The sequence below is a fragment of the Culex pipiens genome, chromosome 2 (assembly GCF_016801865.2).
Source record: "Culex pipiens pallens isolate TS chromosome 2, TS_CPP_V2, whole genome shotgun sequence".
In the NCBI taxonomy this organism is placed as follows: Eukaryota; Metazoa; Arthropoda; class Insecta; order Diptera; family Culicidae; genus Culex; species Culex pipiens.
In genome coordinates, this window is record NC_068938.1 from 1,088,177 (window position 1) to 1,109,865 (window position 21,689).

General features: G+C 36.0%; 1 protein-coding gene across 1 annotated transcript in view; it reads left to right on the forward strand.

Annotated features, from left to right (window-relative positions):
• The first annotated feature begins 2,877 nt into the window (after nt 1-2,877).
• LOC120419080 (ETV5-related protein Ets96B) overlaps nt 2,878-21,689 on the forward strand; it is a 39,347-nt gene continuing 20,535 nt past the window's right edge. Inside the window, exons 1-4 of the mRNA XM_039581664.2 lie at nt 2,878-3,137; nt 13,821-14,310; nt 17,562-17,789; nt 18,456-18,593. Of these exons, the coding sequence (XP_039437598.2) occupies nt 3,084-3,137; nt 13,821-14,310; nt 17,562-17,789; nt 18,456-18,593 (910 nt within the window). The 5' untranslated portion in view covers nt 2,878-3,083. The remainder of the gene's footprint in view (nt 3,138-13,820; nt 14,311-17,561; nt 17,790-18,455; nt 18,594-21,689) is intronic.

Consider the following 21,689-nt stretch of genomic DNA (forward strand, 5'->3'; position numbering starts at 1 on the left):
CTCGTAAAAATGAAATCAAATATTCAAAAATCTGTATCTTGAGAAATGCAAAAATAACTATACTCTAAAAAAAATCCATATTTTTGTTTTACTTTTGAAAATATAGTCAATTCGTATGAAAACACATTTTGAGATTTATTTTTAACGATGAAAAGTTGTTTTTTAAGTTGAAGTCTTAGACATCTATATTATTTTAAAGACAAACGTATGGGAAATTGGACGAGCTTTCCGGCAAAAATATTTACGAGACTGAAAAATCAAGTCTGTCATATAGAAATTGCACAAAAACCCACAATTTTTTTCAACATTTTAATCTTTGAAACCGCTGCAGCTGTATCTTCATCAGAATTGGACATAGGACAATGGACAATACGGAGAATTGGAGCCTAAAATTTCAAAAGGGCACATAACTTTTGTAAACAATAGTGTATCCCTTTCACTCAAATGAAAGTTTACATAAGGTGTGAAAGGGACACACTCTTGCCTAAAAAAGTTATGTGCCCTAATGAAATGGCAAGCACGAATTGTATGTTAAATTGTCTGGAGAATCGATTCCCACTATCGGTTTTTTGAAAATTTTGACGTTTAGACCCATTTTCTAAAAAACAGTTTTAGTAAATGATTTTTGTATTTTTTTAGGAGAGACATACCATTCTGCATTTTTTGTGATTCTTTTTGTAACATTTTAAACTTGACAATTGAAAAATCTTATAGAAGTGGCGTGTATTTTTCTTTCAGTGTATTTTTTTCAGAAAGCCCGTCAAATTTCCTACAATTTTGTCATTGACCACTTTTTGGTACGATGAAACGGCTTCGAGATACAGTAATTGTCAAACTACAAAATACAAAAATATTCGAATAACTTATGCCTTAATCTTGGTTTCTTTAATTATTAAATGCTAGATCAAAAATAATAATCCAAAACCTTCATTCCCAATGAGCTAATCAGCAAACGCAATCAATTAGAAATAAACGACAGTAATTTCAAATTGTGTTACTCCACTTTGCGCCCGGAAATGCAATAACAAATTAACTCATCAATACTAAATGAGGGCACAATTTCATAGAGCGACAAATTGAAACCATTACAAAAAATATCACATTACCTCGCGCAATCGTCACACCGGAAACCAATTATTCTAACTTGTTTGGGCTCGCGGTTTTCAGCGACGTTTTCCACCACCACGTTGAGGGTCCACTGAATGCTAATGATAATCATGAATCATAAATTTTAGCACGACCTCATCACCAGCTCCGCACGCCAACATAATTCTACACATTGTGCACGTGTTTAGGGGCAGCAGCACCGAATGAAACAATAATTTACGGTTTATCAATTAATAATTAAAATATCAAATTGGAATGATTTTTGCTGCTTTCATTAAATAATTAACAAGAGCAACCATCGACGTGGCAGCAGTCAGGTAGTGAGCGTAAGTGTGTAGTAGGCGGTGAAACTTCGACAAAACGAAGGGATCGTGGATTGTTTGTGACGTTTTTGAAAATCACTATGGGAAGGTTAACTTAATTTAAATGAATGTTTAATGTTTAATGTTTAATGTTTAATGTTTAATGTTTAATGTTTAATGTTTAATGTTTAATGTTTAATGTTTAATGTTTAATGTTTAATGTTTAATGTTTAATGTTTAATGTTTAATGTTTAATGTTTAATGTTTAATGTTTAATGTTTAATGTTTAATGTTTAATGTTTAATGTTTAATGTTTAATGTTTAATGTTTAATGTTTAATGTTTAATGTTTAATGTTTAATGTTTAATGTTTAATGTTTAATGTTTAATGTTTAATGTTTAATGTTTAATGTTTAATGTTTAATGTTTAATGTTTAATGTTTAATGTTTAATGTTTAATGTTTAATGTTTAATGTTTAATGTTTAATGTTTAATGTTTAATGTTTAATGTTTAATGTTTAATGTTTAATGTTTAATGTTTAATGTTTAATGTTTAATGTTTAATGTTTAATGTTTAATGTTTAATGTTTAATGTTTAATGTTTAATGTTTAATGTTTAATGTTTAATGTTTAATGTTTAATGTTTAATGTTTAATGTTTAATGTTTAATGTTTAATGTTTAATGTTTAATGTTTAATGTTTAATGTTTAATGTTTAATGTTTAATGTTTAATGTTTAATGTTTAATGTTTAATGTTTAATGTTTAATGTTTAATGTTTAATGTTTAATGTTTAATGTTTAATGTTTAATGTTTAATGTTTAATGTTTAATGTTTAATGTTTAATGTTTAATGTTTAATGTTTAATGTTTAATGTTTAATGTTTAATGTTTAATGTTTAATGTTTAATGTTTAATGTTTAATGTTTAATGTTTAATGTTTAATGTTTAATGTTTAATGTTTAATGTTTAATGTTTAATGTTTAATGTTTAATGTTTAATGTTTAATGTTTAATGAAACAAATATTTGACAAAACCATTCCACAGCATGTTACGATATCCAGCACAATAGCACAATGTCAACTGCCATACCACAAAGCACAACAATCACCTCACACTTTACGCTCCCAACAATTCTCATTCGCTCATCACTCAGCATCACCGTTATCATTATCTCACCGAGGGGCGTTTCCACATCGCTATTGATAAGACCATTTGCGCAACAAAACAAAGAGTTGCTTCTGTTGCTTGGCGATTGACGTTTGACCACGCCTACTGCTTTTCTCTCTCTGAGATTTTCTCTCTCCCGTTCCGCTCGTTACAACGCGAGCGCAGCCTACTCTGGTGAAAACCCATGGCATGCTGCTGGTGGGCAGGAAAATCGTTTTTCTTTTCTTCCCCACTCGAAACGGGGGGTGAAATTTGCATGACGGCCGAGGACGTTACATTGGCCTCCGGTTGGGCGCTGATTTATCACCCAATCTCAGTTGACTGCGGGAATTTGAACGATCCGGACGGAACGGAACGGGAATACCTAAACCCTTGTGGGCGAAGGCTACTTGGATTTTTTTGGGTGGAAAAGTTTAAAGTGATGTGAAGAATGAGTTGGTACTTTTAAATTCAAGAAGAAAAGTGATCAAAAACCCGTTTAAAATTGAGGATTAAGTGGAGAAAAAGTATGAACACATTGGCCCACAATCTGAGCCCGATTCAGTCCAATATTTCACGGCTAGTAAGTGTCCAAAAATGTGTCATAAAAATCAATCTTTTTTCGCGTTTAAAAATTCATCGTAACCATTATCGTTGGAGCTTTCGAACGAGGGAAAAAGTGAAAATTTGCAATCGAAATGGCCGACATTCGAGCTCGTTTCGTCGGGTGCGATTGGACAATGTGGCCACGTGAGCGTGTCTGAGTGAGGTCGTCAATGTTTTCCCGGAAATGGACAAATTGTTGCAGCCGAGTATCGATTTTCAATTTTCGCACACGCTTCAATACCTCCGGATTGCAGCGGATGCCGATGGTGGTGTATTGGTGGAACTTTTGAACCAGATTGAACCGAACCAGACCAGACCAGACAGATAGCTGAGTGTGATGATTTAATTCCTGACGGGATGTGAACACACGGACGCACACATCCTGGTGACAGGAAGGGCAAAGTGATTTAAATGGCATCGAGCAGGAACTTGTAATATAATGTGATCTAAAAGCGCGTGGATTGTGGAATATCACTTTCAATGAGCCGGGATAAGCTTGTGGAAATTGGTTGTGATGACCTAATGATGGAAGATTTAGTGCAACTAGTAGATCATTATAATATTATCCAAGTTGTGGTAACCCAATTGAGGGTCTATCCAGGAACCACTTCGCACTCCTCGGTCACTCCCGGCCGCACGTCTTATCCGCTCGCACACTCCACAACAACTGCCCTACTCTGATGTTTAGCTCCAAGATTCATATGTCATTAGGTTGCACGAACTAGATTGTCAAACCCAAGGTGGTATAATGTTAGGGCGGTACCACATCTCGTTTTGTCTACAGATTGTGAATCACTAAACTTTCTTATAAATTTAATTGGACTAGTTGATTTTCAGACACAGCTTTCTTTGCCGTTATTGATTAAAAATGATACTATACTTTTAGCTACTGGATATATAAGCTTTTTGGTTGAATCGAACTCCTATCAAACTATAATATAGACAACCTGCAAAACATTTAGTTTGATTCGGCTTCTGCTCCTGTCTTCTACACCTTTCTTTTTTGACTTTTTTTTTATAAAAATTACTCATAGTGGTACTAAATTGTTGAAATCTAAATTTAAATTTACGCTTAGTTCTCTTTTCTTAATATAGATGTTTTAGTAGGAATATTTTTACATAAAATTCTTCCATTAGTTGGCTAGCTCTTTTGAAGCATGCAATCTCACATATCAGACCTTTATATTAGATAATTCTTAAATCGTCTTTTCGTTTCTACACAACCAGATATACAAGTTTATATATATAAGCTTCCATCTAGTTTGAAATCGCTCATACATTAGATAACCTCAATCATATGTGTTTCGTGTGTGCTAACTTTTTCATCTTCCTTTTTTTTATGACTAGTTAAGTATTACTCTTGCCCCGAATTTAAAAAAAAAATCAATTATTGTGAGAAACCAGACAATTTCACATTTTTTTTTTGTAATTATGCTTAACAGTTTAAAGTGAGTTATCTTTAGTTAACCTAATTATTTTAAGTTCGTGTTTGAACGATCTTTTAGTTGAATCTTTTTTTTTTTTAATTATTTTTTAATTATTCTGGGTACTAGAGTGTATTCTGTAAAAGCATAAAAATCAATGAATATTTCTATTACAACTGAAACGGAACTCCAGTCAAATTATTTATTTCTCTCTTTTGACACCTCAATGACTGACTTTTGTGATCTTCTTTTTTCTTCTCTTTCGGATTTGCTTGTATATCAACTACAACGAAATGCTAATTAACATATACCTCTGCTTTATGTTATTGTTGTCTTTACAAAATATATTCGTCACCTAATATACACAAAACAGCCTTCGCTTAGAAAAACGACCATTGAATTCTGAATCTAAACGCTAAACAACTGATCCTGAGGCAAATTAGCGATGCCTTTCTATTCTGTTTTTTTTTTTTTTAGTTTAACAAATATGGCGTTGTCAACAGGCTGCAAATCCGATTCTTTCTTTACTTGTGAACTTGTACTATAGTGAGATCTGCTTCGAATGAGTGGTTGTTTTTTTTCATGACTTGCAGATCTAAACTTCTTCTTTTCTTTTATTTCAGGTTGATTTTTTTTCATGATTGTTAAATATCTTGTTTAAATAATGCAATTTTTTGCTCCAACACCAATCAAAACCCTATAAATTCCAGGTGCATGAATATTCAAACCAGTCACAACTAATGAAAAACATTTCTGGCTCTTAGCCTCATCTACAATGAAATTTATGCAAACTTTTTCGAAAACAACCATCAAGTTGATCCAGATGTCAGTCGAGTATCGACCATCGTTTGCTGCGATCCCTGTCTGACATCGAAGTAACAATATAAACAGGGGCAAGTGTGACGGACGCAAGATTCTGCGATTTGCCATTGTAGATCAGGCTTATCTACTTAAAGATCTGGTTCCACCTATTCTTCGGCTTTCATCAATATTGATCTATCTAGCCTCTGGCTCTGGACCTATCTAACTAGCAACAAATTATTGTTGACCCTTTTCTTTCTGGCTTATATCCGTTCTATTTTTTTTCTTTCTTTTTGTTTTACACTTGTTTATTTGCCATTCAAACTCGAGGGCATTACTTCTTTCTCATATTTGGTTTTCATTTTTAGGTTCAGCGTCTGTTTGACTTCCGTGCTCTATATTATTGTGGCTTGAGGCCTTTCGGTTTTGTCTTTCGTGGCTTGTAGCCTTTCTGACTTTTTCCGTCCTGGCTCGAAACCTCCTGATCCTGCCATTACTGAGTCGCGCCCAGTCAAAATGTTGACTACATTAGACATTTTATCGAGACTCCATCTGGACATCTATCAGAAACGAATCACTTTTGGCTAATTTGGCTTTGTCCATGAGTCATCTTGTAGACATAAATGAGCCCGACTTGCCTGATAGTTTTTTTTTACCTTTTTTTTCTGGCTCGTAGCCTTTGGACCTTCTTTCTTTACAGTCCTTTCTTTCTGATTCTGTCATATCTGGCTCGAAGCCTAGTGTTCTGACTCATGGTCTTCCGTCTTTTCCATCTGGCTCGAAGCCTCGGGTCAGACTCGTGGTCTTCCCGTTTCTTTCAACTGGCTCGAAGCCACGGGTCAGACTCGTGGTCTTCCCGTTTCTTTTCAACTGGCTCGAAGCCTCGGGTCGGACTCTTGGTCTTCCCGTTTCTTTCAACTGGCTCGAAGCCTCGGGTCGGACTCTTGGTCTTCCCGTTTCTTTCCATCTGGCTCGAAGCATTGGGATCCGACTCTGCGTCTTCCCTTCTTTCCATCTGACTCGAAGTCTTAGGTATGTCACCTAACTCTTGGTCTGCTTACCCTTTCTTTCGTTCCCTCTCATCACTTGCGCTGTCAAAAAGGCCTCCCTTTTTATTCTAAATGTGATCTATTAGGTTTTACCCCGTAACGTCATTTGACAGCTCGTGTGCACTGTTTACATGGTCTTGTCGATTGTCGACGAATTTCCCCGAACAAAATCGATGACCGCATCGAACTGTGCTAAGTCCATGTAAACTCCTTTCTAACCTCCAAATTGAGTCGGCGTAAAACCTAATATCTCAAAGCTCATACAGGAACATCGTAATCCAAAAATGATGATACACGTGCCTCAATTTGTCAGTGGGCATATTTATTTGTGTATCGAAATTCCTCTGGTCAAGGTTTTATCTCCGGAGATTCAAACTAGACCCCCGCGATAAATTGAGCCGATCAACCTCAAACTATTCTCCACACCTCTTTACTAAACGCGCAGTGTCAGGTCGGTTTTACCTCGACTCGGTCTTAAAGTGTGTGCGTGTTTACTTATGACGTCAGTCTGTAAAACCTAACACTGATCGAGTATTTGTTGTTGTTTTGTTCTTCTGCACAAGGAAAAATTGCTGGTGGAAGTTCAATCGTATAAACAAAATATTAAGTTATCTAAGCCCGATCCCCCAAACACTACCAAGCCCTTTGCGCGTTTTGCTGGTAGGTGTAAATCTTAACACCAACCTTTTCCGTGTACGTACACGCAATAGAGCTTTATGACGTTTCGCGTACGCACACTAGCGCACCATTTGGTTTTGCTGGCTGACAAAATTTAACCTCACTTTATTATCGTGTACGTACACGCAATACATACGCACGTAGAATGCTCTATACATGCACTACTCTATCATCCACCAAGAATGCATCTTAACTATAATCCCGTTACTCAACAGTTGAGGGTTTCCCAGTCAGCGTGCACACATTTGTGGTAAACAAACAGCACAAGCACATCTTAAAAATAATACTCTGTCAAAAGAGAGCTTTGAAAAAAATACTTTTTCCTTCATTTTCTACCTCTTGCTTTCTTGTGTTGCCTTTTTGGCTAACTCGGGTTTGTTCCACTCCAGTAGAGCTCCGCTATCGTGCGACTCTTCAAGGCCAACCAAAATCAGAATGGTCTTACCGAAGCAGCGCGATCCCATCCTCGTCGCCAATTTGTGGTAACCCAATTGAGGGTCTATCCAGGAACCACTTCGCACTCCTCGGTCACTCCCGGCCGCACGTCTTATCCGCTCGCACACTCCACAACAACTGCCCTACTCTGATGTTTAGCTCCAAGATTCATATGTCATTAGGTTGCACGAACTAGATTGTCAAACCCAAGGTGGTATAATGTTAGGGCGGTACCACACAAGTAATCACTGTTTATAAAACAAATTTAAAATAGTTGCAACAAACTATTGCAAAATTTACATTTACAACATTTTTTATGCAACGGAATATTTTCATTATTAATCAAATGTTATCTCTTTCGATTTTTTCAAAATAATTATAATCTTTCACAAGAAAACATGACATTTTTGGACAATAAAAGATCACTAACTTTTTTTTCTGCATTTCGTTATCATTTCAGTTACAACTTTCTCACAATGATTGTTTTCTTTTTTCCTCTTTTAGTGAACATTAAAAATAGTTCAATTCTCATTATACAAAATTGGCGATTAGATTTATTTCATACTTGATCATATTTATTTGAATTGATTTTAAAATGACAACAAATCGTACCTTTTTGTATAAATATTTGAGTGAGCTGCTTTGAATTAATTTATTAAAATTGGTTTAGTTTTCGTCACAAAAATGTCTTAAGATATTCACAGAAAAAAGTTTAATTTTGGAAGGTTGAAATTTTGATGGATGAATATTCCTCTTTTTTGTGTAATTTTAACTACAAAATATGTAATGGAGTGAAATTCGACATAAACTGATGGAAACTCCACCAGTCCCTGATTTTTTTTTTTACACAAAATCGTTAAATCAATATGTGTGATGTTACATCAGGAACTAAGCAATACGGTTTCTTAATCGAGTTCAATAAGTACCTTTTAGCATAAATGGGTTTGAGGTCGAATCCTGGAACTAGTTAAATGATTATGATGTCAAGAAAAATGTTTTTTCGACAAGAAAAATAGAATATGCTCCATTTTGGATTTACTGAAACAAGTCATTCTCTTGATTTTTTTTCGAAAAATAGTTGTAAGATGCACTGTCAATATTTGACTAAAATTTTAGTTTTCGGGCATAATAAATTACGTAAATTAATTCAATAATAGTAGTTTTTGCAATTCCGTCGTGAAACTACTTACTTTTCCTGTCATTCTTGAAAACGAACGAAATAGCCTACTTTCCTGTACCAAAAATAACAGAATCAAATAGCAACACTTTTCAAAATAAATTCTGAAAAGTTCTACTTTTCAGCACTGAAATGGGTGCTGAAAAGTTCTACTTTTCAGCACTTGTTTCGAAAAGTAACACTTTTCAACTTTTTTTTTTTGATTTAATCGATTTATTGACAAAATAAATGAAAATTTTACTTAAAATTCCACTCAATGGGTGTTTTTGGAATTGCAAAAAATGTTGTATGGAACTCGTTGCAAAACTAGTTTTTTTCAGCACTCTTCGGTGAACCTCGTTACATAAATGTACGAGTCGTGCTGAAAAAAATCCTCTTTTTGCAACTTGTTGCATAAACTACTATAATGCAGTAAGGTGCATAAAGTTGTTTTTTTTTCAGCACGAATCGTACATTTATCCAACGAGGCTCTGCCGAGTTAAGTAGTTTCACGACGGAATTGCAAAAAATGTTTTTTTTCGCATTTTTATTGACCGTTTTGTTACAGTTCAAAAACACATTTAAAAAAAAATCATATCTACGGAACCAGATTTTGTACCTTAATGCACTATGGCACAAAATATGTAGTTTTTAGTTCAATAAAAAATATAAATGATATTGATAATTAAACGTATGTTTTTGGGAATTCAACTTTTAGTGAAAAAAAGTTTGATAAAAAATCTGATTTTTTTCTGAATGCCAGTCCTACAACTACCTACAACTTTGCCCAAGACACCAAATCGATCAGAAAATCCCAACACAGTAGAAAAATATGAAAATTTGGAAGGTGTAATTTTGGAAAGTTGAATATCACCTCAATTATGATGTAAATTTACCTCAATTTAGTCTGAAAAAGTGACATTACACCAGAAATGTGGTAAAATTGCACGTTTTCAGTTCTGACATAAAAAATTTACCCCTTCCCAGATGGAATACAGTGGAATCTCTCGTTGTCGATATTAAAGGGACCGTCGAGAGCGGGGGTTATCAAATTATAGAACAAATAATCAAAGCAATCTATTTGAAGGGACTGAAAAATTTATTGACAGCTGGAGCAATATTGATATCGAGAAGATCGACAGCCAGAGAGTCCACTGTATTACCATGCTTTTGTTTACTGTGAAGATACATAATTTAATAATTTACATACCAATTTGGTATGACCAAAATTATATGAAGACTTGTATGCCAAAAATAATTAGGCAGACTGACTTCTTTTGACATAAGAAATACAACGGAGAGAACTACTCATGTTTGGTTTTAAATACGAAAAAACTTTCAAACTATTTAAAAATAAATTAAATAAATTAATTGAAAATCGGCCATCATCGTGCTACACTGACCAGTCGGCACCCCAAATATGAGCTGATTTGGTTATTGCAGTGCTGAGATTTTGTGGCGAATTGTCATATCTCAGCCAATATGTGACCAAATGTCATCAAATTGAAGTTTAAGCAGTTGAAAATGTAAAATATGCCATTAAAATAGCATAGCATAGCATTGGTGTCTACCCGTAGCTGCTACTTCGTTATTGACCAGGACCCCCAAACATTGCTCCGTGGACCACAGATGAAAAGTAGGAACCAATCATCACCCCTTCGCAATTTTCAAAGGTCCCTATCGTGCTGATCAATACCGACGCCGGCCACGACCAGTGGTAAGACACGGGGAAGTGGATGGGAATGTTAGTCCGATACTTGAGTGATGGGACCGCCAAATCGACTGCGTCTCCGACAAAGTATCACATGAGTTTTGAGGGGTTAGTAAGATGGGTATGAGGTCAGGATTCACTGTGGTAGGTGATGCGACCATAAGCAATTTGTTTATCGGTTGAAATTTTAAAAATCTTAGGCAGCCGGCTGCGGAAAGATAGCTATCTAGGGATTTAAATATAGTTTTAATTCGACCGCGATTCTCCAAAAATTCTCCGTCGGCGTGCCTTCCGATCAACGGTGATGTAGGAAGGGCTTCATTTATTGAAATGATTTTATATCATAAGCCTTAAAAAATATTCGACGGCGTGCCTTCCAATCATCGATGATATAGAAAGGACTTAATCCAGCAATACGACTTGCTAGTCTAAAAAAAATAGGTACGTTTTTATAGAAAACTATAAAAAGAGAACAACACAAAAAAAAAACTCATCGGCCAACGAACGCGAGTGAAAAAAAAAACAATGAAAAAAAGAAGAAGGTAAAAAACAGAACTGCGCGTCCCGAAAAGCACCACACTAATGATGCTATTATTTAATTATAATGACCAATCACCCCATGCACTCGAACAGCGACACAAAAGAGACGGAAAATAACACGAAAAAACAGGACTGCGCGACCACACAGGCACCACACTAATGTAAAATATGCCATTAAAATAGATTTTAAACTCATATTAAAACTCCGGAAGTTGTCCAGTTTACCTAAACAGTTCTTGATGAAATTACTAAAACTAAACAGTTCTTATTGAAATTATGGAATTCGGTAACCAAATCAAAGAGTGGCACCAATAGTATGGTCTTAAATTGTTTGTTGGATAGGATGATTTTCATTTAATGTTTCATTGGCAATTAATGTACTTTTATTTGCAATTAAATGAAAAAAGTAAATGAGACCTCAAGATAACCAAAAATTTAAAAAATACAAATCCTCCCAACTAAGAGAACACTTACACTTTCAAATCTCAACCAGAAGCCTAAAGAGGGGTGTAAAATCAATTCCGCGACGGAAATCGCGCAATTCACCTCCGGCGGAAATTGTGTTCCAAGTCGGGTTTAAGATTGCAATGTCTCGATGTCGTCTTCGGCAGATTTGCAGCAGCAGCATGTCAAGGCTGAAAAGTGTGATCAATAAGTCTCACTATCGCGACACTATCAGTCTATTGATAGTGGGTTTTTTTTTGTTGCGTTATTAAATTGTATCGATGAGGTGTGAAAGTAGGTGACAACATTGAGACTTCCTTGGGGGAAAACTGATTTTTTTCCCTCTCTACTACAAAAACTTTATTTGTGTTTATGACAAAGGATCCACCGGGCAATTACTTAATGAGTTTGCACATTACGTGAAGAAAAAGTTACACAAAAGCCACCCACACTCGCTGAAAAAAAAAAAGAAAGCGACCTAACATATTGTTTTACACATTGTCATTGTTTGCGATTGGGGCAAAGTCAGGGCAAACAACGCATCGCAGCAGGCCACAAAAGGTGGTGAACCGTGTAGCCAATTATGTTTACTGGAACAATTACTACAAGGCCTGCTACTGTTAGCGTTGGGGAGGCCACAAAATGAAGATGTCCCTTTTCGGGCGAGCAAGTGTTGTGACTTGTGTGGGAAGACTGGTCAGAGACAAGGGGCAACTCCCCTGCTGATTTACTTGCTGGTGACAATGATGATGTGCTAAATATTGTGACATCACACTCGACGACAACCAACAGCTGCTCAATAGCAAAGTGTGTATTCCCACCGGGGGTTTGGCTTCGTACTTGGATTGTTTTCCGGTAGAAGGAGGAGAGAGAATCGTTTTCTTTGGATTCCATTAGCTAATAAAGATTTCATCGAGGATAAGACGTTACAGCTTATCCAGTCCAGTCGATGTAGCTTGAAAAATATAAAAATTTTAACATTTTTTACAACTTTGGAATATATTAAATTACACTAAATATTTAATTTATTTTCAGTTTCAGAAAATCAAAACCTTTTTTTAAATTGGTTCAAATTGAATTGTATTATTTTCATAAAACTAAAAGAAATGATTGAAAACTGTGTAAATTAAATTGTTATTTTAATTTTTCTGCTCGATGACGGCAAAAAAGCTTGTTAAACAGTGGCCTGCATTTAATTGTAAACAATGCACTGCACAGTGATCCAGATCAGAAAATTAAGTGGAGAATGGATTTTCAAAAAAAATGTGAGGATTTCTAGAGTTTTTTTTTGATTAGGTCCTATAAACATATGAAAGACAATAGTTTATTGGTCCTCTTCAAAAAAAACTCTGGATTTGGAGCTTTGGTGTCTTTAAAAGAGTTGTTGCAAATGGAAAGGAGCAACTTTTGGTTTGGTTGAAAATTAGGGTGGTTCACGATTAGGGTGATTTTCAAAATCTAACTTTTCAGGAATATTTTTGAGATTTTTTTTGACTTCTAGAAAGTTGTTAGGGTTGCAACTTTTTCGAAGACACCAAAATTTGATATCTTAATCTACGCCTTCTACGACCAAATTTAGAGAAAGCATCTGAGCAAACCTTCAAAAATCAGTTTTTTGAACGTAGCAGGATTGAGTTTTAGAGAAAAGTGATGTTCAGGGCACTTTAAGAGCTTTTTAAAAAAAAAATCATTTTTATTTTTTGACGCTGATTCTGAGTCTGCCCTCAGAATTGAGCCAAAGTGTCATTAATCGAATTTTGATCATATTTTGGGTTTCTATGTAAAATTATCATAAAAACCCAAAATATGACCAAAATTCGATTTTTTGACACTTTGGCACTTTTCGTGAACCACCCTAATTTTCAACCAAACCAAAAGTTGCCCCTTTCCATTTGCAATAACTCTTCTGAAATTCACCATTTTTCGGAAAATCGTTATATTCATGCAACTCTTTTTGATATTTTTTTTTATTTTCTTAATTTTATAAATTTGAATTCATATTTAAGCTATTAAGTTAAAAAAAACTTTTGTTAGCACAACATTATCACTAAATGAAAGAACGAAGCATCTGCAAACTAGGTCAATTTGCGCACAGATTCAAATTTGCTTTGAAACATAACCATTTATTAACTCCCGGGGAGTTAATTTGAATGTTTCGTTTAAAGACAACCTGTTCGTGCGTTCACCCTTAGCCAACCAACCAAGATTAATAGACTTGTCGCAGGGAGAAGGTTCACCCCTCTTATTCTGCAATACCTTAAATATAGACTGACAACACACAGTTGATCTACCTGGCTGACGGCATTTTCCTCGAAGAAAGGAAACCAAATTTTGATAAATGATGAACACGATTGAACTCACAGAAGCAATTTTCCCTCTATTTTTCCATTGAACAACGCATAAAAAAACCGTCACCCAGCAGGACACCGGAACCGCACAACTCCCGTCGACGACCTCGAACAAACCATCCCCCGCACCAACTCCGACCATGGTCGTGGTGGCCTCACTTGTCAGCGGGGGTGACATTCGTCCCTCCCAGTCCACGTCCTCGAACGACGACGCCCAGGCAAATGACTTTCTATCGACGTCCCTCTCGTCACCGGCGTCCGCCGTCTATCTGCTCCAGCATCACCACAGCCAAGGACTTCATGACCATCAGGACCATCTTCAGGACGGTGGTGGTCAACAGCAGCAGCAGCAGCAGCAACATCACCAGCATCATCACAATGGGAGTGCGACCACCAGCAGCAGTAATGGAACCGCGGGAAGTGGCAGCAAACGAAGCATAACTTCTTCGCCGACTGGTGCCGCCGGAACGAGTTCGGCGCTGGCGGCGGCCTCTGCGACCGTGGTGACCAGCCACGTGAATCCGTTCCATCACAATTCGGCGTCGGCGACCACGTTGGCAAATGGTAAGGCAGTGTGCTTTTAATTAGTGTTATTCTTGCAAACCTCAGTACGTCAACATTTGGTCTGTTATGGAGCAATGCCAGCTCAAATCAGGAATTTTACTGGTACTTTTGTACCCGACCCTCTCCGATTTCAATGAAACTTTGAAGACATGTTATCCTAGGCCTATATAAGCCATTTTTGTATATATGGAGCCAATATTACTCGAAAATAACATTTGAGAAGGACGTAAAGTATTTAAATATTTTTGTATTTTGAAATTTAAAAATCACTGTATCTCGAAGCCGTTGCATCATACCAAAAAAGTGTTCAAAGACAAACTTGTAGGAAATTGGATGGGCTTTCTGAGAAAAATACACTGAAACAAAAATACACGCCACTTTTATGAGATTTTTTGATTTTTAAGTTTAAAAATTAATTTTCAGTGTGATTGCACGTTTTTTTTTCGCTCAAAATTTTTGAGGAAATAGCCTAAAATGTTACAAAAAGACTGATGAAAAATGCAGGATGGCATGTCTCTCCTAAAAAAATACAAAAATCATTTACTGAAACTGTTTTTTTTTTTTAAGTGGTCTAAACGTCAACATTTTTAAAAACCGATACTGGGAATCGATTTTTTAGACAATTTTACATAAAAGTCTTCATATTGACCATTGTCCTATGTCTAATCCTTGTGAAGATACAGCGGTTTTAAAAATAAAAATGTTGAAAAAATAGTTTTTTAGTGGTTTTTGACAATTTCTATAAGACAGACTTGATTTTTCAGTCTCGTAAATATTTTTACCGAAAAGCTCGTCAAATTTCCCATAAGTTTGCCTTTGACAGCATTTGAATTGGTTGTATGGGCTTACAGATATGACCTGAATTACATTGTTCATAACTGAGAATAGTATATTTTTTTCAGTGTGGTAGAAACCTGGATAGTAAATAAGCTTACGTAAATATTAAAACGAGTCAAATTAAAAAGCTGTCAAAGGCAAACTTATGGGAAATTGGACGAGCTTTCCGGTAAAAATATTTTCGAGACTGAAAAATCAAGTCTGTCATTTAGAAATTGCAAAAAACCATCAAAAAACGAGATGCTTCATTTCACTCTAACTGTACACAAAAAAAAAAATATGGAATTACAATGCCATCCCGTTTTTGGCAACAAGTCAAAAATGACTTATGAGCATGAGCATGAGCATGAGAGACCACCCATGGTTGCCCCTCCGTTGCTGAACAGAACCGTAATATCTTTTCAGCACTACTGATCATAGGCTTCGACGATTCCGTGGTGTTTCCCTTATCAACAGCATGTATGAATGCGCTGAAAAGATAAAACACCATGATTGCTAAAACTAGAACAGTTGCGAATAGGTAACAGTCATTGGCCACCAACGGCGCCCGCCATGTCAGTTTGTAGATCTCGATTTTAAGGGACGGGAATGTTAAATGACTGATGAAAGAGAATAACTTCAGTGTTCTTCTAAATTGTTGACCGAAATCCAAGTTAAAACTTCACACAATAATGAACAATTTAAAAATTTACTTTGATTTTTGGCAAGCAGAAATGTTTGAAAAATTCGTGTTGCCAAAAACGGGATGGCACTGTATGAAGTGAACTTAAATTCAAACATCAATTTCTTGGAAACATAAATCATAGATCAACACTCTACCACTAAAAATTGGAATCGCTGAATCAAACTGCGTTATTTTTATTGTCTTTTGGCCTGATTGAAATTTCGCGAAATATCAAAATTATAAGTTTTCGTACATAAACAGCACCACCAAATGTGATCATGACAAAAGAATGTTAATTTCAGCATCAACACAAACTATTGTAAGAATAAATACATTTTGAAACCAAACAAATTTTGCATATTTTAGAAGTTGTTGAATATTTATTTATTTTACCTCAAATGGTCATAATTTCAAGCGGCTTCATCATCCCTCTACTGCCCAATTCTTTTCGATTATGTGTTCAACGAAAAACAAAACTTATCTTGTTTGTTGATGTTTTTGTTCATTTTAAGTTGTTTTTTATTGGTAGTTACAGGTTTATTCTACCCTCCAATCATGATCTTTTGTCAGTTATATTTTCGATTTTTTGCACTACCCACTTTTGCCCCTGCTGTTAAAATTTGTTTTTACTGGAGCCATGATGAACCGGATATATTCTATCATAATTTTTTGGTGACAAAAATGAAAAAAAAAACTACAAATAAAAGAAGTTTTAAAATAAGTGCAAAAGCAACATGTGTTCGAAATATTGTTCATAAAACATTTTAAATTTTTATTCTTAACATTAGGCTCCCCTTCAAAGTTGCCTCGAAAAATCAGGGAGCAAAAAAAATATGTTTTCAAAAAACTTCAAAATTTCAATGGAAATTTAAGTGCAATCTGCTGAAATCAATTTGAAATGCATTCCCTTGCATTTAGAATAATTTTTAGCATGTTTGGGTTGATTTGAATATTTTTTGAAAATATTCGATATTTATTACCGCTAAAAAAATTGTTTCGCTAAAATTTTTGTTTTCGTCAAATCTTACATTTTTTGAAAACTAATGATTGCAAATCAACTGAAGTAGTGTAAAATTCATTTTGAAACACTTTTTCCATGCAAATGTTGAAACTATGGCTTGTTATTTCATTATTTATATTATTTTATTTACTTATTTTATTTACTACTCTCCAATTCCGACTCGGAACTCCCACACTTCTCAGATCTTCCTCCACACACTGAACGCTAATGCCAATTTTTTTTCCGCCACTTTCTCCCCAAAAGGAAAAAATAGTAATTTTCAGTTAAAAAATCTACTATTCAAAAAGTTTGAAGGATCGATCTGAACATTTAGGGGTCGATTCTAGATGCAAAAATAGGCCGATAGCCCTCTTAAAAATTTCAGTGAAATCGGTGCAGATTTGGTCATTTTGTAGAACGAAGACTTTTTTTGAATGGCAACAGTGATTTTATACCGATTTCAAAAAAGCGAGGTAACTCGTCTGGATGGGTCATAGATATGTAGTTAAATTTGAATTGATTCCACTCAAGAAAAAAAAACTTTTGAATGATGACATTTTTAAGCATTATTAGTTTGAAAATTAAGCCAAAATGTTATGCCAAATTTGATTTGAAAATTTTCCTAAAAGTATATTATAAAAACCAGAAATGGATTTCTTATGAATGGCATTTTATTAAATAATTCATTTAAATTTGAATATAGGAAGGAAAAAAAGGCTAATTTTCTTAAACTTTCCCACCCCACTTCAGACTACTACTCCGAGTACCGTCTGGGAGCCGAGTACCGGCTAAACTCGCACCATCACCATCACCACCACCATCATCATCCGCGGGACCTGTGGACGGCGGTGGCCACTTCCCACGGAGGCGGTGGCGCCGTCGCCAGCAGCGGCACCGGCATCGTCGACGGTCTGCTCGACGAAAGCTGCGAAACGAGCTCGTACGGTTCCTTGAGGCACTCTGCCAGCACGACTGCCGGTAAGTCAGACACTACCGTAGAAAATATTTACTCAACTATTTAGCCAGTTTTCACTGCAAACGTCAATATTTGCGCAAGAACAACGCAGCAGCAGGCTGTGCGTCGTCGTCGTTGTTCTATCTACAGGGTGATGTTTGTATGAAAAGCAATAAAGGGCGTATCGTTGCGTTGCGATACAGAAAACCAATATTTATATAAAATATTAATCGAGCAGGGCCTTCGGGGCGTAATAATGTAATATTAACTGTACTGAATTGGTGATGGGATGTAATGTCGATGTTTTCATTGATTTATGTACAACATGATAGGAAATGCTTGGGAAAATGTTGATCCACATCTTTAATTTTTTACCTTTAATATCTATTCAGAATCTCCACAAACACTAAAAATCTCATCAGAGTCTTTGATGATATCATCACAGCAGGATATCTTTTCCTTGTACTTTGACTGCCAAAAAAAGCTATGACACAGTGTGTCGCCCCCTCGTTTTATGAAGATGCCAAAAAAAGGAAGTTCAATCTTAGTCAACCACGCTTCCACAACAAACTAGATTTTCCACCTTAATCTACTTGTTTTCCCCATCTCCCACAGACACAGCCTACTTCAATTGACGATATGAGAATAGCGTCCCATTCTTGACTTCTTGACTCTTTTTCATTTCCCAGGAAAAACGCTCCGAAACGAACGCTCGGCATTCTTCGATTTCGCGACAACCCCTTCGACCCACCCAGCCGCTGCAGCCGCCGCCTACTGCTACCGTCTCTCAACCCCACCCCAGCTCGTGAAACGCGAACCCAGCGACGGTAAGTCAAACGTCTTGCCTTTTTTTCCCCCACTCGCTTTTCCGGATACGCACGAAAATTGACTTCCAAATTTGCCCGCGAAAAATTCCCACACTGTCACCGCGAATCCGATGAATAATCCCAAATCAAAATTGCCGCATAATTTAATTTTACAACCCCACGGGTAAATAAATGGCGACGAAACGAAAAATAGAAGAACATCCTGCACCAATTTGCACTCCCCTCGGCAGGGAAGAAAAAATCCTCAAATTTTCTTCCCAAAAGTGACTTCCGACGACGCCTGCTGCTGCTGGTGGCGCGCCGAAGGCGAATATGTTTTTCTCTTCATGGCTTGCTGAACGGAGCACTTGTTTACCTTGTTCCACTTTGTCACCCCTGCATTTTTGAGAAGCATTTGTATAGCATTTATGGTGCTTTTGTGGTGAAATCCTATACACTGGTTTTTCCCTCCCACGTCGTGTGGAAAATTGACGGATGGCTTAGGGTGACCTTGCAAAAAAATATTATTAAATGAAATCACTTTCATTTGATAGATATATTTCGTAACGTTTGAGTATGTCAAACATAAGAATATAAAGTGCAAAAAATAACAACAAATGTTATGTAAAAAGGTAAATCAGGAATCTTGCCTATCTCGACTGACTTGGTAATAAAATGGAAAATGATTCAATGGAAAAACTTTTTCGAATAACAGTTCAAAAAAAACTTTTTTAAATTCCGTTGTTACTTTGACAGTCAAAGCTGTACAACAAGTGTAGCATTAAGATTGCGCAAATCAATCTATTCAAGTGAAATTGATCACTCTCAAGGCTATAATTTATGCCGATATTAGAAGAAAAAATAACAATTACTTTGTAATATTCTTTTAACAAATTTAATAGCTTTGCCTAACAAACACAAAATTTATTCATGTTATCAACTAATATTTAACACTTAACAAGCCCCTTTGAACCCTCTTTTAAAAAGTTCCATGTTCCATTTTTGAGATTATACCATTTGAGTAGGGTGGCCAGATTTTATGGCTCCATTTTAAAATGCATAAGGTCGTTCTTCTAATCCGACTTCAAGCATTGAACGAAATTTTCATCAAAACAATATTTATTGATTGTAATATTCCGATTTTTTTTTTTTTTAAGCCAAAGCTATTTTTTTTTTTTTTTTCAAAGTTTATGTCGCCATAATAAAACTTCAAAATTTTTATGAAACAAGAAGTCTGATCAACTGAAAACAGTTTGAAATGCGTTGCTTGCGTTGATTATCATATTTTGCAAGTTTGGGCTTATTTAAAAAATATTTGGATTTTTTTGGGAAATTCGTTTGTACAATGCCGAAAAAAGTTTTTTTCTCCAAAAAGAATTCGTCAATACTTAGATATTCTGAAGATTTGATTACATAACAATTGGATTGGTATAAAATTAATTTTAAAACACTTTTTTTTATTTAAATGATGAAACCTTAGAATTATTTTTGCCCATGTTTAGAGGGATATAAACTAAAAAAATATGTGAAACGGGATCACTTCTTTCAAAATAATCTTGTCATTTTTGAATCCCTTAAATCAAATCTTTTCAATTTTTTGAGATTTCAAACTTCTATTCTATCTAATCCAGTGTTCCTCAACCGGTGAGGAATTCCTGCTGGGGGGAAATTTGGCCGCTCTTAGAGAGGAATGACGATGGAATGGAAATCAAATTCGTTTTAAAAATATATATGAATCTGTACTTTTTTGAACTTTAAAAGCTCATAATATAATTTAATAAGTGTTTTTCTTTAGTAAAATACAACATTCATTATTATTTCCTTGAATTTCATCTTTGTGGATGTTTTAAAAAAATAGCTGACAAATACTAAAATTCAAAAATATTTTTGGGGAAAAATGGTAAATTCCGTGAAATTGCGCAGAATAATTTGAAAAATGGGTTTTCTCGAATCAATATCTGTGAATTTTTACATTATTTGAAAGATGAGCCGAAGTTAAATATTTGAGTTATAGTTTTTAAAATCGAGCTGTACCGTAATCTGGGGTGAATCGGGACTACAGTCTGAATAGGGACAGCAGGTTTTAGAGCACTTAAAGCTTTTAAATTTGGAAATGGATGTACACATTTTGTTGTCCTGAGTCTGTTTTAACCGAAACCAACCAGAAAAATCAAAATATTGTGCTCCAACATGGTTAAAACCGCTGTTCCAATTCGCCCCATTTGTCTCGATTGACCCCAGTTTACGGTACCTATTTTGACAAAGAACTTTGTCCTAAGGGCTCTATTCTGGTGAGGTGTCAATCCAGAAAACCGAAAAATGTCGCGCGTTACGAAAATGTTGCATGCTTGGTACTGGGGAAGAGGTCTGCGACGCAACAAGGCACTGTTGCGTCACCATTTCGAGCCAATATAAACCCCGCTCGATCAGCCCAAGAAAATCATTCTATCGCTGGACGCCGAGAAGTGAACAACAACCTGGACCTGGAAGCAGATGGCCTTGAGGCCCAGAAGCAGTTGGCCGAAAAGCAGCTGGCCTGGAGCAAGGAGCAGCCCAAGCGGAGGCTGGCCAGCCGGAATATTCTGGCCACAAGACACGGAGTGGCCAGAACCCTCAGGGGTGTTCCGATGGAAGGCCATACGAGACTGGGCAATATGGGTATCAAACTTCTTGGATTTTGATACTGGTGATGAAAATGGCCATTTTGACAGTATTGGCCACAAACTGGAGTGCCGGTGCCCTCAGGGAGGTTGTCCCGGGAGGACATTTACCGAACCATACGATTTTGGGCAATATGGGTATCAAACTTCTTGGTTTTTAGTACTGGTAATTAAAATGGCCATTTGGACAGTATTGGCCACAACCTGCAGTGGCCGGTGCCCTCAGGGAGGTTGTCCCGGGGATACATTTATCAAACCATACGGTTTTGGGCAATATGGGTTTCAAACTTCTTGGTTTTTGGTACTGGTAATTAAAATGACCATTTTGACAGTATTGGCCACAACCTGGAGTGCCGGTGCCCTCAGGGAGGTTGTCCCGGGAGGACATTTACCGAACCATACGATTTTGGGCAATATGGGTATCAAACTTCTTGGTTTTTGGTACTGGTAATTAAAA